Raw genomic sequence first — 18,842 nt, forward strand, 5'->3', positions numbered from 1 at the left:
TCCCCGTCAAACTCCATGCCCTTCTTGCAGGTGAAGAGAAGCTGGGTGTCGTCAGCGTATGATATGATCTGGGCACCCATGGACTCCGCAAGTACCGCCAGTGGAGTCATGAAGATGTTAAAAAGGGTCGGGCTCAGCACCGACCCTTGTGGGACTCCAACGTCCATAGGCGGCACCTCCGCGGAGTACGGCGGGGCCCAGACCACTTGTCGACGACCCGCTAGGTAAGATCTTAACCAGCTCAACACCGTCCCACGGAGACCAATCTCGTGAAGTCTTCTCAAGAGGGCCTCACCGCCGACAGATCCAACATCACCAGCATAGCTCTTCCCCCTGCGTCGAGAACTTCCTTAATGGCTTCGTTTACTTCCAAAAGAACGGTCTCGGTGCTCAAATTGGAGCGGAAGCCAGATTGGGTAGAGTGGAGTAACCCCTGATCTTCCAAGAAGGAAGAAAGCACAGAGTGGACGTGCTTCTCGACGATCTTAGCCAGACTGGGCAGGAGAGATATGGGCCTATAGTTCGCGTGTATCTCTGGATCAAGGCCTGGTTTTTTTAGAAGAGGAACAACCATTGCCTTCTTCCAGGCTGGCGGAACCATGCCGCTGGACAAGGATGAGTTCAAGACAGGGTAGATCAGGGAATTTAGATTCTTAGCATTCCTAGCTAGAAAACTTGCCGGACAGGGGTCAAGCGGAGAGCCTGATTTGATTCTGAGTAGGAGATCCAAAGAAGTGGATTCCGATAAAGGTGGAAACTCCGATAGAATGGGGCAAGTATCAGATGGAAAAGACAACATATTTGAATCAATCATAGGTACATTGGGGACAGCTGGAGGAAAGGATTCTTTCTGGATGAGTTTGATTTTCATATTAAAAAAGATGGCCAGCTCCTTTACCCAAGTGGGTGAATGTTTTGCTAATGTGCAACATTCCGTCCATCAGCTTGTGTGTTTTATTTTTCCCCCAAAAAACCCTGGCGTCTACAGGGCTAACCCCCCCGGATGGGTAGATTGGGGGGGGGGGGAAAGCCCTGTAGACGCCAGGACTTTCAACCCCCCCGGGGGGGGGCTAATACCACCGATCTGCCCCCCCCCCCGGGGGTTGAAAGTCCACTAGACGCCATGGAGTTTTTTGGGCAAATTTTAATTAGGGTGGAGGCTGCACAAAATGGGCATGCCAATGTCCCCACCCTAATTCAAATTTTCCCAAATAATCCCTGGTGTCTACTGTTTGCCCCCCACCTGGGTGGCATATTGGGGGCTAATGCCCCCATCTGCCCCCAGGAAATGCAGGAAGGCTATAAGTTTAGCGGAGGAGGGAGTGGGAGCATGGACACACCTGTTTTGGGCAGCCTCCACCCTAATTCAAATTTGCCTAAAAAAATCCCTGGTAACTAGTGGGCTTTTCGCTCCACGGGGGTGCAGATTGGGGGCTAATACCCCCATCTACCCCCCCGGGGGCAGAAAGCATACTAGACGCCAGGGATTTTATTGAGGACATTTTAATTAGGGTGGGGTTGCCAGAAATGGGCATGCCAATGCTCCCGCCCTAATAAAAAATTTCCCCAAAAAACCCCTAGGATCTAGTGGGCTTTTTGCCCCCCAGGGGGGGGGCAGATTGGGGGCTACTGCCCCATCTGCTTCCGGGGGGTGCAGGAAGGCTGCAGTTTTTGTGGGGGAGGGGGTGGGGTCATGGACATGCCTGTTTAGGGCAGCCCCATCCTAATTCAAATTTGCCCCCAAAAAATCTTTTGCCCCCTCCAGGGGTGCAGATTGTGGCTAATGCCCCCAACTGTGTAGTGAAGTAGTGTGGCTCACTGGTTAGAGGCGGCAGACCCGAGAGCAGAGGACGGCCCGGGACCAGGGTTCGATTCCCGACGTGGCAGGTTTCTGGACCAGGGTCAGCGGACTCGATAATTCTCTCGCCTCGGTGCCCACTCTGATCAGCGATCACACTCGGCAACTCTGGGCATTAGCTTGCCTCATCTTCACTAACGGCCCCACCAGACCGCCGGGGATGCCTGGTCTCACCCTGGAGATACCCATTAAGGGACCATCTCTCAGGGAAGCCAGGAAGGGTTTCGCAGCGGTCGAAGCGCGGAGATACTCCTCCGGGAGTCGATCCTAGCGCTATATAAACCTGCAATTAATTAATTAATTAATTAATTAATTAATTAATTAACTGTCGTCCCCCAGGTAGGGCAGAAAGCCTACTAGACGCCAAGGTTTTTTTTTAGCAAGTTTTACTTAGGGTGGGGTTTGCCAAAAACGTGCATGCCTGTGCCCCCACCCTAAAAAAATTACCCAAAAAAATCCCTGCCGTCTAGTGGGCTTTTTGCACCCCGGTGGGGCAGATTGGGGGCTAATGCCCCATCTGCTCCTCAGGGAGTCTGAAAGTCCAATAGACACCAGGGAGTTTTTTGGTCAAATTTTAATGAGGGCGGGGGCTACCCAAAACGGTCATGCCAATGCCCTCACCCTAATGAAAATTTGCCCAAAAAATCCCTGGCCTCTACTGGGCTTTTTTTCCCCACAGGGGGGCAGGAAGGCTGTAATATTTGCGGGGAAGTGGGTGGGGGCATGGGCATGTCTGTTTTGGGCATCCCCATCCTAATTCAAATTTGCCAAAAAATAAATCCCTGGCGACTATGGGCTTTTTGCACCCCCGGGGGTGCAGATTGGGGGCTAATGCCCCCATCTGCCCCCCAGGGGAGCAGGAAGCCTACTAGACGCCAGGGATTTTTTTGAGCTAATCCTAATTAGGGTGGGGGGTGCCAAAAACGGATATGCCAATGCCCCCACCCTAATAAAAATGTGCCCAAATAAATCCCTGGTGTCTAGTGGGCTTTTTGCCCCCCTGGGGGGCAGATTGGGGGCTCCTGTCCCATCTGCCCCCGGGGGGCATGAAGGCTGTAATTTTTTGCCAGGGAGGAGGTGAGGCATAGGCATGCCCATTTTGGGCAGCCCCCAACCTAATTCAGATTTGCCCCAAAATAACCCTGGCTTCTAGTGGGCTCCCCCCCCGTGGGGGCAGATTGGGGGGTACTGCCCCCATTTGCCCCCCAGGGGGCAGAAAAGCTGTAATGGTGGCACAGGTGGGGGCATTGGCGTGCCCGTTTCAAGCAGCCCCCACCCTAAAAAAATGGTGTAAAAATGAAATCCCTGGCGTCTAGTGGTCTTTCTGCCCCCGGGGGGCAGATTGGGGGCTACTGCCCCCTCTGCCACCCAGGGGGGGGGGGCAGAAATGCTGTACTAGTGGCGCGGGTGGGGGCATTGACGTGCCAGTTTCAAGCAGCCCCCACCCTAAAAAAAATGGTGCAAAAACTAAATCCCTGGTGTTTAGTGGGCTTTCTGCCCCCCTGGGGGGCAGGTTGGGGGCTACTGCACCCTCTGCCACCCAGGGGGGGCAGAAAGGCTGTACTGGTGGCTGGGGTTGGGGCATCGGCGTGCCCATTTCGGGCAGCCCCCACTCTAAAAGAAAATGGTGCAAAAACAAAATCCCTGGCATTTAGTGAGCTTTCTGCCCCCCGGGGGGCAGATTAGGGGCTACCGCCCTATCTGTCACCCAGGGGATGCAGAAAGACCGTAATTATTGTGGCGGGGGGGTGGGGGCATGCCCATTTTGGGCAGCCCCCACCCCTAATAAATATCCCATAAAAAATCCCTGGTGTCCAGTGGGCTTTCTACCCCCCCAAGGGGGCAGAAATACTAATGATGCCAATATTTTTATGGGGGAGCAAAGGCCCCTGCCCAGAGGCTGCTCCCCCCTTCCTGGTGCCTAGTGGTTGGATTCCTGCCTAGGGATCGCCAAGCAGGGATCCACTAGGGAGGGGTACCATTGGAAAGAGGAGAGTCTCCCCTTTCCAACAATACTTTTCCTGAGTTTCTACGTTCTCGGGGCTGAGATAGCCCCCTGAGCACATAGAAACTGAAACTGAAAATGAGTCTCTAGGCTCATTTCAGTTTCGGTTTCACTGAAATGACGTCAGCGCGACGTCCACACTGATCGTCATTTCAGGGAAACCAGGGGGAGTGTCAGGAGCTGGGGAAGCTCTTCCTCAGCTCCTAAGGCTTTGGGGGAGAAAAGGGAATCCCTCTGGTGCCTGCACCAGAGGGATTTCCGGTTCTGGGTGTCATGATGAGCTGGGCTCGTTTTGAGCACACGAACACTGTGTGCCATGACGAGCTCAGCTCGTGATGAGCACCCAAGGGATTAATATCCGGGCTCCGAGTAGTGCTGTAGTCTAGGCATGCAGAGTAATTCAGGGATCGAGGGGTTCTTCAACAGGGTCAAAGTCTATTGTCACTTTCCCCTTTGCATAATTTCTCAGATTTTGTATTACAGACTTATTACAGACTCCAATGGCTCAGCGATCAACCTTAAGTACTCGCCGCACACCTCTTTCCACTTGTCACTCACTACTCACTGTTCATTGCTTGTTCGTTGCTATTCATCGTTGTCAAGAGTACAAGGGAAAATGCTGGCAATCCTTGAGGAGCAAGAGCGGGATCCAGAGACAGTCCCACTACAGACGGCAGATGTAGGCACTTCCCTCCACTCCTCGGCTCAGCTCTGCTCAATGCTTGGTATATATGTAAAATCAGGCGGCAGGCCAAGGCTCATCTGAGCTCCTCTGTGCCTCTGTGCCCTGGAGCAGTCGCCGCACCAGCAGCACCGCAGGCCAAGGCTCCTTTGACCCCTGCAGCGGCCGCCGCACGAGCAGCACCAGCAGCTCCTCAGCACAGAGGTGCCGGCAGCAGCCGTTCGTGCCCCCACAGCGATCCATAGAACTTAAAGCGCCCGTATAACAGGATGCGGTGAAGCGAGAGAAACCTTCGGAAGCGGGAACCGGTCACAAAACAAACCCTGGCAGTCGTCCCAGGCTCCTCTCCGCTTGTTCGTCAACTCCTCCTCGGCTCGGCCCCTCAACTCTACTCAATGCGCTCTGCCGAATCACAGACCGACAACAACTGTGAACACCAAAAGAGGATAGAATTGTGTGTTTTCCCCAGTTAGTTAAAAAACACAGCATAAGTCTTGGCTGCTTCTGCTGCACCCAGAGTCTTTTGCGTCTTTTCAGTCTAATTTTTCTGTCTGGAAAAAAATTGTGTCCTGATTTTCTGCACCCATTAAATCCAGGTGCAGAAAAACCTAACAACTGATGATCAGGTGGCATAAAATGAACACATGAAAGTACGCCTTAATTTCATTGCCCTTGATTCATACTCTGGACCACAGTTGAGGGATTGGTCTAGGCATAGTCCTCGCAGCACACAATAGATTTGCTTGATGCTGAGGCCAAAACCCAAAAGTCAGGATACCAGATACAAGTAGGTGGTAACTCAGGGCAGGGGAAAATGCCTGTTGTCCGTGGAGGAGTCATTCCGTTCCCAGAAATCTGCATTACAAATTAATTAATAGTATATTCTTAGGTCGAGGACCGAAGGCTGCGCTAGTGCAGTCTCCGGGAGGAGATTTAATGATTTGGAGTGACTTCCAGTATGGGGTCTTGAACCCGCCTCTCTCCTCCATTGGCTGGCTTCCTAAACGGAGGCCAGCCATTGGAGTAGAGAGGAGTCACTCCAATAAAGCCCCGTCTCTTTCGAATTCGGGGGCGTGTTTTTGGCGTACTTTCGCCCTGTGACGTCATTCGTCACTCAGAACGCCTAAACACGCCCCCGATTCCGAACATTTTCGGAGCTTTGGCAGCCATTTTGCTTGTTTTTGGTTTGCACAGTCCCAGGCTGGCCACGCGCTCCGTTGGGCTCCCTTGTATTTTTATAGCCATGGACAGACCCCTGACAAACCCCCACCCTTGGCTAACCCTAAGAAAACCCTAGCAGTGCTTCCCGCGTATTCAGGATGACTCTTTGTCCGTCCGCGCCACCCCCCCCCCAGCAGCCCGCCATGCTGCCCCCGCCCCGGAGGATGAGGACGCGGGAGCCGGTGTGGAGCGGAGTGTACAGGTGGGTTGCCTTGTTTTTATACGCCTTTGCACTGTTCTTTTGCCAAACGATGGCAGTGGAGCCATCGGACTACACTTCCCAGAGCGCCACTAGTGGGATTGCGCAGGCGCAGAGAGCCCTGTTTGTGTGCGGGCAGTGACGGTGGCAGAAGGGACTGTCAGCGGCCCAGAGTTCCGCCGGGGTCCAAGAGGAACACCTGGCTCCCCTGAGACCACAACAAGAAGTCTGCGAGCCCCCGCCTCTCCCGAGCGCCGCCACCGGGGAATGTAAGAGCTGCGACCGGCGGGGTGAGCATAAGCGGCCTAGACAGGAAGGAGGGACAGCCGGGGAGGGTGTGGTATCGCTTCCTAGTACCTATTTGGGCCCTTTATCTTATAAATTACCCTTGCCCTAGCCTTCAGCCCCATTGACTTTGGTGGGGTGTTGCGCCCCGATGCAACATGAGTATGTTGCATCGGGGCGGCGGCTATCGGGGGGCACCCGCGGGTGGTTGGTGGCTCCTAGTCCTAGGCGTACTCTGGCCTGGAGATAAAGATGTATTTGCTGTCTCTCCTCTGGCCACCGAGGCTGCAGCAGCCGGTGAGGCCCCAGGACCCTGCTGAGATGCGGGGCGCACATGAGCCCCCTCCCAGCGGGCATCATTAGCCCGGGACAGTGTCGAGGGGGCAGTGAAACGGAGCTGCCTGCCTCGCGTCACGTTTCAGGCGAAGCTCTCCATGTGTTTTGTAGATATTGCCCGGCAGGGACAGAGTGACCTCTGTCCCTCCGGGCAGGTCACCCCCCGAGCACACTCTTCGTGAGTGAGCCAGTCCTCTGGTGCCGCCTCTGCCCTGAGCTGTGCCCTCTGCCACCTGCTTGCCTCGCCGCCGTTTTTTTCTTTGCCCGCCGTTTTTTTCTCTAGCCCCCAGTGCTCCCCCCTCCTCGCCCAGCCCCGGACGCGTTTCCCGCCACCTCCTCGCCGCTGCCCCCTGCGGCCCGCGCCCTTCCCTCGCTCGCCATCCCCATTCGCCACCCGGCCCCCCCTCCCAGCGGCCCCTCCCTCGCACGAGACTACTTATAGCCTCTGTGGCCAGCGAGGTGCAGTGACCTCTGTCCCTCCGGGCAGGTCACCCCCGAGCACACTCCTCGTGAGTGAGCCCGTCCTCTGGTGCCGCCTCTGCCCTGAGCTGTGCCCTCTGCCACCTGCTTGCCTCGCCGCCGTTTTTTTCTTTGCCCGCCATTTTTTTCCCTAGCCCCCAGTGCTCCCCCTCCTCGCCCAGCCCCGGCCGCGTTTCCCGCCACCTCATCGCCGCTGCCCCCCTGCGGCCCCGCCCCCTTCCCTCGCTCGCCATCCCCATTCGCCACCCATCTCCCCCTCCCAGCGGCCCCTCCTCGCTCGACCCCCCCCCACTCTCCTCGTAAGGCAGAGTGGCCAAAGCGCAGCGGGCGCGCCCTAAGCGCGCCGAAGGCGCGCCAAAGGTAAGCCCGTCTGCGCCCGTCCGCGCCTGGACCGCGCCCAGCGCTCGAACCCCTGGCCCGAGGACCCCAGCTCACCCGCCGGACGTACACCGCCGCCACCCTCAACGCGCTCAACACCCGCCGAGTCCCGGGATGCTACCGAGCCACCCCGAGACGCACCCACGGACCCTTCAGCTGCCACGCCTGCAAGTTCACCTGCATCCGGACCTGCCTCGCACCAGCACCCGCCAAGCCGAACACCAGCAGCAACCACCTCAAGTGCATCCTGCTCAACACCCGCTCCGTCCACAGACACGCCATCGAACTCTGGAACCTCCTCGACACCACAGCTCCTGACGTTGCCTTCCTCACGGAAACCTGGATGAACGACTCCTCAGCGCCCGACATCGCCATCGCCATCCCAGAGGGATACAAGATCACCCGGAGAGATCGCGACATCCAGACTGGAGGAGGCATCGCCATCATCCACAGGGACACCATCCACATCACGACCAACACCGACGACACCCTGACTACCGCCGAACAGCTACACTTCCAGATCCGCACCAACCCGAAGACCACCCTCAGAGGCACCCTGATCTACCGACCCCCGGGATCACGCACACAATTCAGCGAGGACATCGCCGACTTCATCAGCTCGCATGCCCTCCCCTCCGCTGACTACATCCTCCTGGGGGACATCAACTTCCACCTGGAGAACAACAACGACCGCAACACCATCACCCTGCTCGACAACCTCGCCAACCTCGGACTCAAGCAGCTGGTGTCCACCCCCACCCACCTCGCCGGACACACACTCGATGCCGTCTTCTCATCCAGCAAAGACATCACCTTCAGCCACGCGACTGGACTCCACTGAACGGACCACAGCTGCGTCCACTTCACCTTCAGAAGAACGACGATCCACCACCACCAGCAACAGGTTGCTCGAAGAAGCTGGAACAAGTTCACAGCCGACCAGCTCGCCGCTTCCCTGAGCCAGCACCCTCCCGCCAGCTCAGCGAACCCCAGCCAGGCCGCCGACAACCTCACGAAGTGGATCAGCAACTGCGCGGACGAACTCGCCCCACTGAGGACCCGGCCGAGCAGACCCGGCAGCAAGAAGGCCCCATGGTTCACCGACGAACTCAAGAGCTCCAAGAAGAACTGCCGAGCCCTCGAGAAAGCCTGGAGAAGGGAACCAACACTGGACAACATGACCACCCTCAAGCTTGCCACCCGGAAGCACCACCAACTGATCCGCGCCACCAAGAAAACTGCATTCAAGGACCGGCTGGACAACAACGCACACAACTGCAAGGAACTCTTCAACATCGTGAAAGAGCTCTCCAACCCCAACGCCGGAAACAACGACATCACCCCATCGCAAGACCTCTGCAACTCCCTCGCCTCCTACTTCCACAACAAGATCGCGGACATACACAACAGCTTCAGCACTCAACCGACGCACGCCACGACCGAACAACGGCCCCCCACCACCACCACCCTCCGCGCCTGGACTCCGATCAGCACCGAAGACACCGTCCGCATGATGAACTCCATCCACTCCGGATCTCCGACTGACCCCTGCCCTCACCACGTCTTCAACAAGGCCGACACTGTCATTGCACCCCACCTGCGGGACATCATCAACACCTCCTTCGACACCGCCACCTCCCCGGAGAGCTGGAAGCACGCCGAACTCAGCGCCCTACTAAAGAAACCTACAGCGGACCCCACCGAACTCAAGAATTACCGCCCCATCTCGCTCCTCCCGTTTCCAGCCAAAGTCATCGAGAAGACCGTCAACAAACAGCTGGCCGCCTTCCTCGAGACGAATGGATCCCTCGACCCCTCACAGTCTGGCTTCCGAGCCATCCACAGCACCGAGACCGCCCTCATCGCTGCCACCGATGACATCCGAGCCCTGATGGACAACGGAGAAACAGCGGCCCTCATCCTCCTAGACCTCTCCGCGGCATTCAACACTGTCTGCCACCGTACCCTAGTGCAGCGCCTCAGCAACCTCGGAATCCAGGAGAAGGCACTGGAATGGATCATCTCCTTCCTCGACGGAAGAACACAGAGAGTCCGTCTACCACCGTACAAGTCAGAGGCCACCGAAGTCATCTGCGGCGTCCCTCAAGGATCCTCGTCGAGCCCCACCCTCTTCAACGTCTACATGAGCCCCCTCGCTGCCATAGCACGCCAACACAACCTCAACATCATCTCGTACGCTGACGACACCCAGCTGATCCTCTCCCTGACCAACGACCCCGCCGCCGCCAGAGCCAACCTTCACGAAGGGATGAAAGACGTAGCCGAGTGGATGACGACCAGCCGCCTGAAACTGAACTCAGACAAGACGGAAGTCCTCATCCTGGGCTCCTCGCCCTCCGCCTGGGACGACTCCTGGTGGCCCCCCGCCCTGGGCACCGCACCCAAACCGACAGACCACGCACGCAACCTGGGCTTCATCCTGGACTCCTCCCTCTTCATGACCAGACAAGTCAACGCCGTCTCCTCGTCGTGCTTCAACATCCTGCGCATGCTACGGAAGATCTTCCGGTGGATCCCCACCGAGACCAGGAAGACGGTCACCCAGGCCCTCGTCACCAGCCGACTGGACTACGGCAACGCCCTCTACGCCGGAACCACTGCCAAGCTCCAGAAGAGACTCCAGCGGATCCAGAACACCTCAGCCAGACTCATCCTCGACATCCCACGACACAGCCACATCTCCGGACATCTGAGAGACCTGCATTGGCTCCCCGTCAACAAAAGAATCACCTTCCGTCTCCTCACCCACGCACACAAAGCCCTACACGATCAAGGCCCGAGCTACCTCAACAACCGCATCAACTTCTACGCTCCCAAACGCCATCTCCGATCAGCCAGTCACGCCCTCGCCGCCGTCCCCCGCATCCGAAGAACGACAACAGGAGGAAGGTCCTTCTCCTACCTTGCTGCCAAGACCTGGAACTCCCTCCCGACCGACCCGCGCCTGACCCAAGACCACCTCTCCTTCAGAAAGAAGCTCAAGACCTGGCTGTTCGAGCAGTAGCAGCACCCCCCCACCTCCCTCAAGCGCCTTGAGACCCTCCGGGTAAGTAGTGCGCTCTATAAATGTCTTTGATTGATTGATTGATTGATATTAAATATTTAGTAAATTGGTGCGGGCTCGAAGCACTGACTGGGGCATGATCCGCACGCCAAAATTAGAAAGAAGCGCTAATTTGCGTATTATTCCCTCGCATATGATCTTTGATGTTCGGAGACCGAATGTATGTATGCACGTCATTAAGAACTATAAATGGACATTTACATATGGGAACCCCTGTACTGCGACAGTACTTTCAATGCACTGACCAGACCCAGAACAGGCACTTGTTCCAGGGTGTAACTTTGACATCTTAACTAGACTCCTCTTTGGCGCCTGTAAAATAGCTTAGCGGGTTGAGTGCGCGCTGCTAGAGCTGTAAATTCGAATTACTGCGAGATTGACCAAGTCCTGGTCCACGTTGTGATACAACGTGGACCAGTATTCCACTAGATTAGATTTTTTGTATCTAAAATGTACACAACAAAGGAGTGTGCCGAAGGCGTGTGGGGTAGGGGAGGGGTTGTGGTCCAGCCCCATGCCCCCTCGGGGTGATGCATTCTGCTTCGCGGTGCTGTGTACTATGCCTGGCAGCACGACTCACTGTGTGATCCAGTCTCTTCAGACCTCAAGGATGACCTCAAGGCGCTGGAGGACGAGGGGCAGACAAAGATCAAGCAGCGGGGAGCCGCACTAACTTCACCCTGGAGCAGCTGAACGAGCTGGAGCGGCTGTTCGACGAGATGCACTACACGGATGCCTTCATGCTGGAGGAGCTGAGCCAGCGGCTGGGGCTGTCCGAGGCCCGGGTTCAGGTACTGACAGCGGGGAGAGGCGAGGGGGATCTGCCGCACACTCTCCTTCTGACTCTAGCTCACACCCCAAGTGCCATTCTCGCCCTAATATCACCCACCCCTTCACTGGCCTTGCACTGCGGCACCTCAGCTACCCTGTGTCTACCTCCAGTCCATTCTCTCACTGAGTGCTTCTGCTACCAACCCATGTCACAACCTCACACTAACACCCCACCCTAAAAATGAATAACAGCTAATCAAAACCACAGCTGCCCTCCTAACTGCAGAGGCCACATCGCCGGATCACCAACCAACATCCCATCTCCCAGTCCCAATCACCAACAAACACCCCAACTCCCAATATCTCTACCTGCCTTAACGGTGATTTGTATGTGTGTGTGTTCATGCATATATGCTTTTTTTTTATCTCCGACCATGACCTTTAGCAGTGATTTGTATCCCACAGCTAAATGCCTGATCACCATTAATTACAACACCATAATTAATTTAAGGCTCCTGCAGCTACCTTTCAGATTTACATGTTTACCTGCAGCATCCGGTTAACCAGGATACTGTATCTGTTTACCATTCTGTACCTGATACACATATGTACAAAGTGAAAGTGAATAGTATAAATGTGCATTTAATAGATGCTAGCGTGCTCTTGCCTTAACTAGACTAGCGTGTTTAACCTGCAGGTGGACAATCATTCACTTCTGTGAGACATGCACCGGAGCAGGTACAGTTCACGAGAAAGTCCATTGGGCTTAAGCGCCCACTACTGAGATCTGCGCACAGGTCTCCGAAGCACTACAGGCCGATATGAAGAGGAGTCAACGCTATAACTGGTGCTAAAATCTGTGCAGTCCTCACGACAAACCATTTTCATTTAACTGAAACAAAATAAATCCCCTTTCCTCCAACAAACGGGTCCGGCTACGAAAACTTCAAAACATAATCTAAATTATTTTCCTGTCAATTACGACAATATTAATATTATCATGATATTAATAAAATAGCGCCAAGGAGACCCATGTCATGTATGATTTGAAAGTAATTTTCTGATTTCTCCGTACAAGAATTATTATTATCTGTACTTACACAGCACTTAATTCCACCGAGTTGCAATTAACTAAGACTAGCAAATGTCGTGTTATTGCTATGCATTTTAAAGATACTGGGTTTGAAATTTGCGACTTTCTGCTCACACTGTGACTCTTTTAAAAATACGAACTGGATTTAATCTTAATGACCCCTTAACGTAGGTTGCTTAGTGAGCGTAGACCCGTGGACGGTGCTATTTTATTGACGGACGTGGTTGTATTGATCATGCAGCAGTAGCTGTAAAATAATGGATGCTGTAGTGCATTAAGCAGATCTGGTCGAAGATTCGGAGTATGACAACTGTACCTTTCAGGTTAGGGTGTGGGATGAACAGAATAGTGGGGTGGTGGCTAGACCCTTTCAATAGTACTGATGAGAGGTTGGGAGTTGCTTTGGGCAATTGGTTAGCCCAACATAAGCGGGGCCTTTTGAAGCTCGAATGGATCTTACCGGAAAGCCATATTTAGAAGCCCACAGCTCAGTGATGTCAAGATGATCAGGTTAATGCATAATACATTCTACAGTTATTCATTTGGCCAGCCACGCAATATGCATTGTACATCAAAAGTATGTAGTGGACTAGCTAGTGCCCACAGATTTTAATGGCAGTAACATCATTTTGGGCCTAAGTTATCCGTCTCTTTGTTGGAGCTGTGGTGGAAGAGTAGAGTACAATTTAGGCTTTAGTATCTTATAGGAATTTTTCAGATATTCTAAGGAAGATCTTATTATAGATTCTATATCTGCCATGAAAGAATTGTTTAACACCTTCATAGTTGTGATCGTTTTCCCTAAATAAGCGAATGACTAGTTCCAGGTCAAATCCAAGCTAGGGAGATGTGATAGCAACTTAATCGTACTATTCGTTACATATAGACACTTGAAGACCCCACTTAAGTATGGTTATAATGGTGTGCATCTTGCATTGTTTACAGAGGAGAGTATCTTAAACTAGGTGGAAAATCATCACCCAGATCAGATGTGTATAAACAAAATACAAAGTGGCTAGGGCACAGGTTTTTTTAGGCTTCTATTTGTTATAATATGTTTTGTGTGGTCTCTTGATCTATACCTGAACATTTACCCATATATTTGTACGGAGCTCAATATTAGTCCCTAGAAGATGCGCGAAGGGGGCCATAAGGCTTGCACTTTTGTAACAGGTAGCACATATTTATACTGTTGAATGCCGGCGTGAAGTAAATGAAATGTGTATAAGGATGCCTGTTGCCTAAAAACAATGCCATTTATTTCATGATTAAGCTATTGGTAATGTAAGTGACAATGATATTTATTTATGATAAAAAATAAATGTCATGAGCAATGCCAATAGCTCTACCTTTAATAATGCAGAGACCATTGCATTGTAAATGCTTGTTTTTATATCTGTTTGGTACCAATCCATATGACTTTAATATTTGTCTTTGGGATTCTATGTTACAACTCCATTGGGTACATGTATCCTTTGTGAGCTTAATAAAATGTTGAAATTCTACAAATCCTCACTCCTACATCCAAGTACTCTCATGCTACCATTCCACACTCTGCTCTGTCTGAAAAACAGCTCAACATTTTCAAAATTCTGCATCGATTTGGCTTGTACATTATATTTTTGGAAATGTACATGTATTAACTATTTAATTTTAATACTATAGGTGATTGAAATTACGGACGAAGAAAGCAAGATTTAGCACTAAGCAACTGAATGTCAGTGCAATAAGAAGGATTATTTCGAAAAACTGAAGGCCATCGAGCATTCTACGTTTAAACAATTTCCAAAAATCTAAGTGTGTCGAGGAAAATACTATACCTGTAAGTGAAGTCTCTAATTTTGCTTTTCATTAACCCAGAGCAAAGGCATATCTTTGCACACAGCATCAAAAATAATGTAGAAAGACCACTTCACCATCCTCATCTGAAATATTATCAGAAAGACAAATTACCTAAGCATGACAGTATAACATTCATCTAAAGCATCATGTAATTCCAGAGAAGAAGTTCACACTGCATAAAAGAAAGTTACAACAAAAGTTTCTTCTGGATACCACAAAGAAAAGACGCTGAAAGAAGACTCCGAAGCTGACACGTTAACAACCATAAGATTGGAAAATCACCTTTGTTCAGCAACCGTTTTAACCAGTTACGCAAGTTTGAGACTATCTGCCTCGGGATATAACACCTCGACCCACTCTGCTCACTCTTGCGAAAACCTTAAAAGTTCACCACTTTATTGTGTTCATTATCATCTCAGATTGTTTCCTTTTTATTGAGTACTGTTCTGTAATTCTATGTAAATCGCCTCAACATTATCTGTTGTGCAGGAGTTATATGTAAAACTGTTAAATATAAAAATGGATTAAAGGAGCAAAGTTGCGCTATAGCTAATGTAAATAAATCCTCGTCTTCAGAACCACAAACCTTAACCTTACACCAAACATAGAATGGGTAAAAGGAACTGATGTTCTGCGACTAATGATTCTCAATATTGGTACTTATCAGTTTATTAATTAAATATCAGACTAACACCTTATTACTGCATTGCTAAGAACCTATACAAATAGACTTGAGAAAAACTTCAGTCACAAAATAAGTTGCTGCCGGATAGGCTATCACCTAAAGACTATTATCTAAAATCAGGTTCACCCTTACTGTGGCATATAAGCAAGAGAAAACTAAACGTAGAGATATTAACTCTAGGAAAAACCTTATGAAAACACAGACTGTGAGAACAAATTCAGTGTTCAAACCCGCCTCAATCGAGGCAAAATAACAGAAGTTGGGGAAAAAAGTTACCTGTGCCAAAAAAGATACAGCCATAAATCTTATCTCACAGAATTTGACAGAATGCACACTGGGGGAAACCACTCTCAGTGCAATGTATGCCAAAAAAGTTTCAGGCGTAAATCTTATCTCACTGAGCATATGAGAATCCACACTGGAGAAAAACCTTATCAGTGCGCTGAATGCCATAAAAGGTTTAGTATCAAACCAAGTCTATATCGACATGAATTAACCCACTCTTTGGAAAAACTTTACCAGTGCGGTGAATGCCAAAAAAGTTTCAACCGTAAATCTTATTTCACTGAACATATGAGAGTCCACTCTGGGGAAAAACCTTATCAGTGCTCTGAATGCCAGGAAAGTTTTTGTAACAAACAAAGTCTTTCTCGACATGTAATAACCCACTCTGTGGAAAAACCTTATCAGTGCTCTGAATGCCAGAAATGTTTCAGTGATCAAAGCACTCTTACTCGGCATACAAGAACCCACACTGGGGAAAAACCTTATCAGTGCACGGATTGCCAGAAATGTTTCATTGACAAAAACAGTCTCACTCGGCATAGAAGAACCCACACTGGGGATAAACCTTTTCAGTGCTCTGAATGCCAGAAATGTTTCAGTTGCAAAAGCAGACTAACTGAACATACAAGAATCCACTCTGGGGAAAACCCTTATCAGTGCTCTGAATGCCCAAAACAGTTCAACCGTAAATCACTTCTAACTGAACATTTGAGATTCCACACTGGGGAAAAACCTTATCAGTGCTCTGAATGCCCGGAAAGGTTTTGTAACAAACAAAGTCTTTCTCGACATACAATAACCCATTCTGTGGAACAACCTTATCAGTGCTCTGAGTGCCAGAAATGTTTCAGTATAAAAAGTAGTCTCACACGGCATACAAAGATCCACTCTGGGGAAAAACGTTATCAGTGCACTGAATGCCACAAATGTTTCAGTGAAAGAAGCTACCTCACTCAGCATACAAGAACGCACACAGGGGAAAAACCTTATCAGTGCCCTGAATGCCCAAAAGATTTCAAACTTAAATCACTTCTAACTGCACATGTGAGATTCCACACTGGGGAAAAACCTTATCAGTGCTCTGAATGCCAGAAATGTTTCAGTGAAAAAAGACATCTCACGCTGCATATACAAACCCACACTGGGGAAAAACCTTATCAGTGCTCTGAATGCCAGAAATGTTTCAGTGAAAAAAGACATCTCACGCTGCATATATTGACCCACACTGGGGAAAACCCCTATCAGTGCTCTGAATGCCAGAAATGTTTCAGTGACAAAGGAAGTCTTTCTCGACATACAATAACCCACACTGTGGAAAAACCTTATCAGTGCTCTGAATGCCCAAAATATTTCAAACTTAAATCACTTCTAACTGCACATGTGAGATTCCACACTGGGGAAAAACCTTATCAGTGCTCTGAATGCCAGAGATGTTTCAGTGACAAAATGAGACTCACTAAACATACAAGGATTCACACTTGGGTAAAACGTTATCAGTGCACTGAGTGCAACAAATGTTTCAGTGAAAAAAGCTGTCTCATTCAGCATATAAGAACCCACACTGGGGAAAAACCTTATCAGTGCTCTGAATGCCACAAATCTTTCACTCAAAAAAACAGTCTCATTCATCATATAAGAACCCACACTGGGGAAAAACCTTATCAGTGCTCTGAATGCCAGATATGTTTCATTCAAAAAAGAAGTCTCACTCAGCATATAAGAACCCACACTGGGGAAAAACCTTATCAGTGCTCTGAATGCCACAAATGTTTCATTGGAAAAAACAGTCTCGCTCATCATATAAGAACCCACACTGGGGAAAAACCTTATCAGTGCGCTGAATGCCAGAAATGTTTCAGTGAAAAACGCAGTCTCACTTACCATATAAGAATCCACACTGGGGAAAAACCTTATCAGTGCTCCGAATGCCAAAAATGTTTCAGCCAAAAATCTCATCTCACTGAACATGTGAAAATCCATACTGGTGAAAAAAACTATCAGTGCTCTAAATGTCAGAAAAGATTCAGGGGTAGAGATGGTTACAAGCGCCATAAGAAAACACACCAACAAAATAATTCAGTGCTCCGAATGCCAGAAAATCATTAATTTTAAACTCAACCTCACTCTACATGAGCAGACGCACACAGGGGAAAAACATTACCAATGCGGTGAATGCCAGAAATTCCTATTTGATAGGCACAGCCTCACTAACCATAAGCGACTCCATACTGATGGAAAACCTTATGAGTGCTCTGAATGCCAGAAAAGTTGCAGAGAAAAACGCTATCTCACCATGAGAAAATTGACACTGGAGAAAATCTTTATGCCATAAAAGCTTGAATCTGAAAGACAGTGTTATGAGAGATCCCACTCTGGGGAAAAACCTTCTGAGTGCTCGAAATGCAAGCAAAGTATTGGTTACAAATTACTTCTCACTTGACTTGAGCGAACTCACCCGGGGGAATAAAAGCCTTATGTGTTTTCTGAATGTCAGATAAGGTTTAGTCTTGAATACAATGTCACTTCACATGAGGGAGTTCACACTGGCTAAAGCCTTATACAGGAGGGGAAAGCCAGAAACGTTTTACTCGGAAAGGAGATCTCACTAAACATGCGAAATGCATCCACACCAGGTGAAAAGTGAGGCGTATCTTGAGTTGCAGAAAAGCTTCTAACAACCTGACTTTACATGAGAGAGCACATATTGTAGTTGCAATAGAATTCATCAAGAAACTCTTGCAGGATAACTTAGGCTGCCCGCATGCAACCTCCAAAGAAATTTCAGGCCTGGAAATATTTTTTATTGCATCAGAATCTACAATTTGAGTATCTGAAAGGTACAAAACTCTCAAGGTCTTTACTTTAGACAAAGAAGTGTTAGTGGTTGCAAAAATCAACTGATTGCCAAAAAAATCATAATAATAATGTCTTAAATTTTACTTCACCCAAAACGTTCCTACTCACCCTTGTTTCTTAACATATGACTGATATCTATATTTTCATGATAAGATTAAGCCTATGCAGAGTTCCTCAATGAGGAACTCTGCAAAGTGATAAAAAAACTCTGGCAGTCTACGCGGAGTTCCGCGAGCAGTGGAGTGCGTAAGGGTCATGCCGTTTGTGGTGATTTTGATCTCCTGGTGTTTGTCCCACCTTGTAAAAATAATTGCGAATGGCACCATGTGCAGGGCAAGAGGGTGCAGCTGCTTCTACTCGAGCGGCAGGTTTGTCAATGTGAAGGAAGGTTTCTCAACGCAAGTGGCCGAGACCTGCCGCAACCACTGGCATTGAGAAATCCGACGACCCGCTTTGAGAAATAGCCCCAGGAGGTTGATTTTGCTCGCCAACTAGGCCATGGCGGGCGCGAGCAAGTTAAAATCTCATCAGGAGGTGGATTTTTCCCGCTCCGGCACATGACGTTGAAGGGTGCGAGCGTAGAAAAAACCTCGCTATGCTACATGGACCGGAGTTTTTAGGAACTATGAGCTCGGCGGAAAACTCCGCGAGCAGAGTTCACCACCCAGAATGAGATAATATACAACACCATGAAAACATAACAAACCAGTTACTTGCCTTAGGTAACGCTCTTTCTGGTGGATACTCCTTTACCTGCAGATTCCTCACCTTGTAAATACCC

General features: G+C 50.1%; 1 protein-coding gene across 1 annotated transcript in view; it reads left to right on the forward strand.

Moving 5' to 3' along the window:
• The window catches only part of LOC147737030 (uncharacterized), a 183,360-nt gene extending 166,049 nt beyond the window's left edge, over positions 1–17,311 (forward strand). The window contains exon 5 of the mRNA XM_086922627.1: positions 14,059–17,311. Coding sequence (XP_086778753.1) covers positions 15,248–17,311 — 2,064 coding nt within the window. The 5' untranslated portion in view covers positions 14,059–15,247. The remainder of the gene's footprint in view (positions 1–14,058) is intronic.
• The last annotated feature ends 1,531 nt before the right edge of the window (positions 17,312–18,842 follow it).

The sequence above is a fragment of the Lissotriton vulgaris genome, chromosome 1_1 (genome assembly GCF_964263255.1).
Source record: "Lissotriton vulgaris chromosome 1_1, aLisVul1.2, whole genome shotgun sequence".
NCBI lineage: Eukaryota > Metazoa > Chordata > Amphibia > Caudata > Salamandridae > Lissotriton > Lissotriton vulgaris.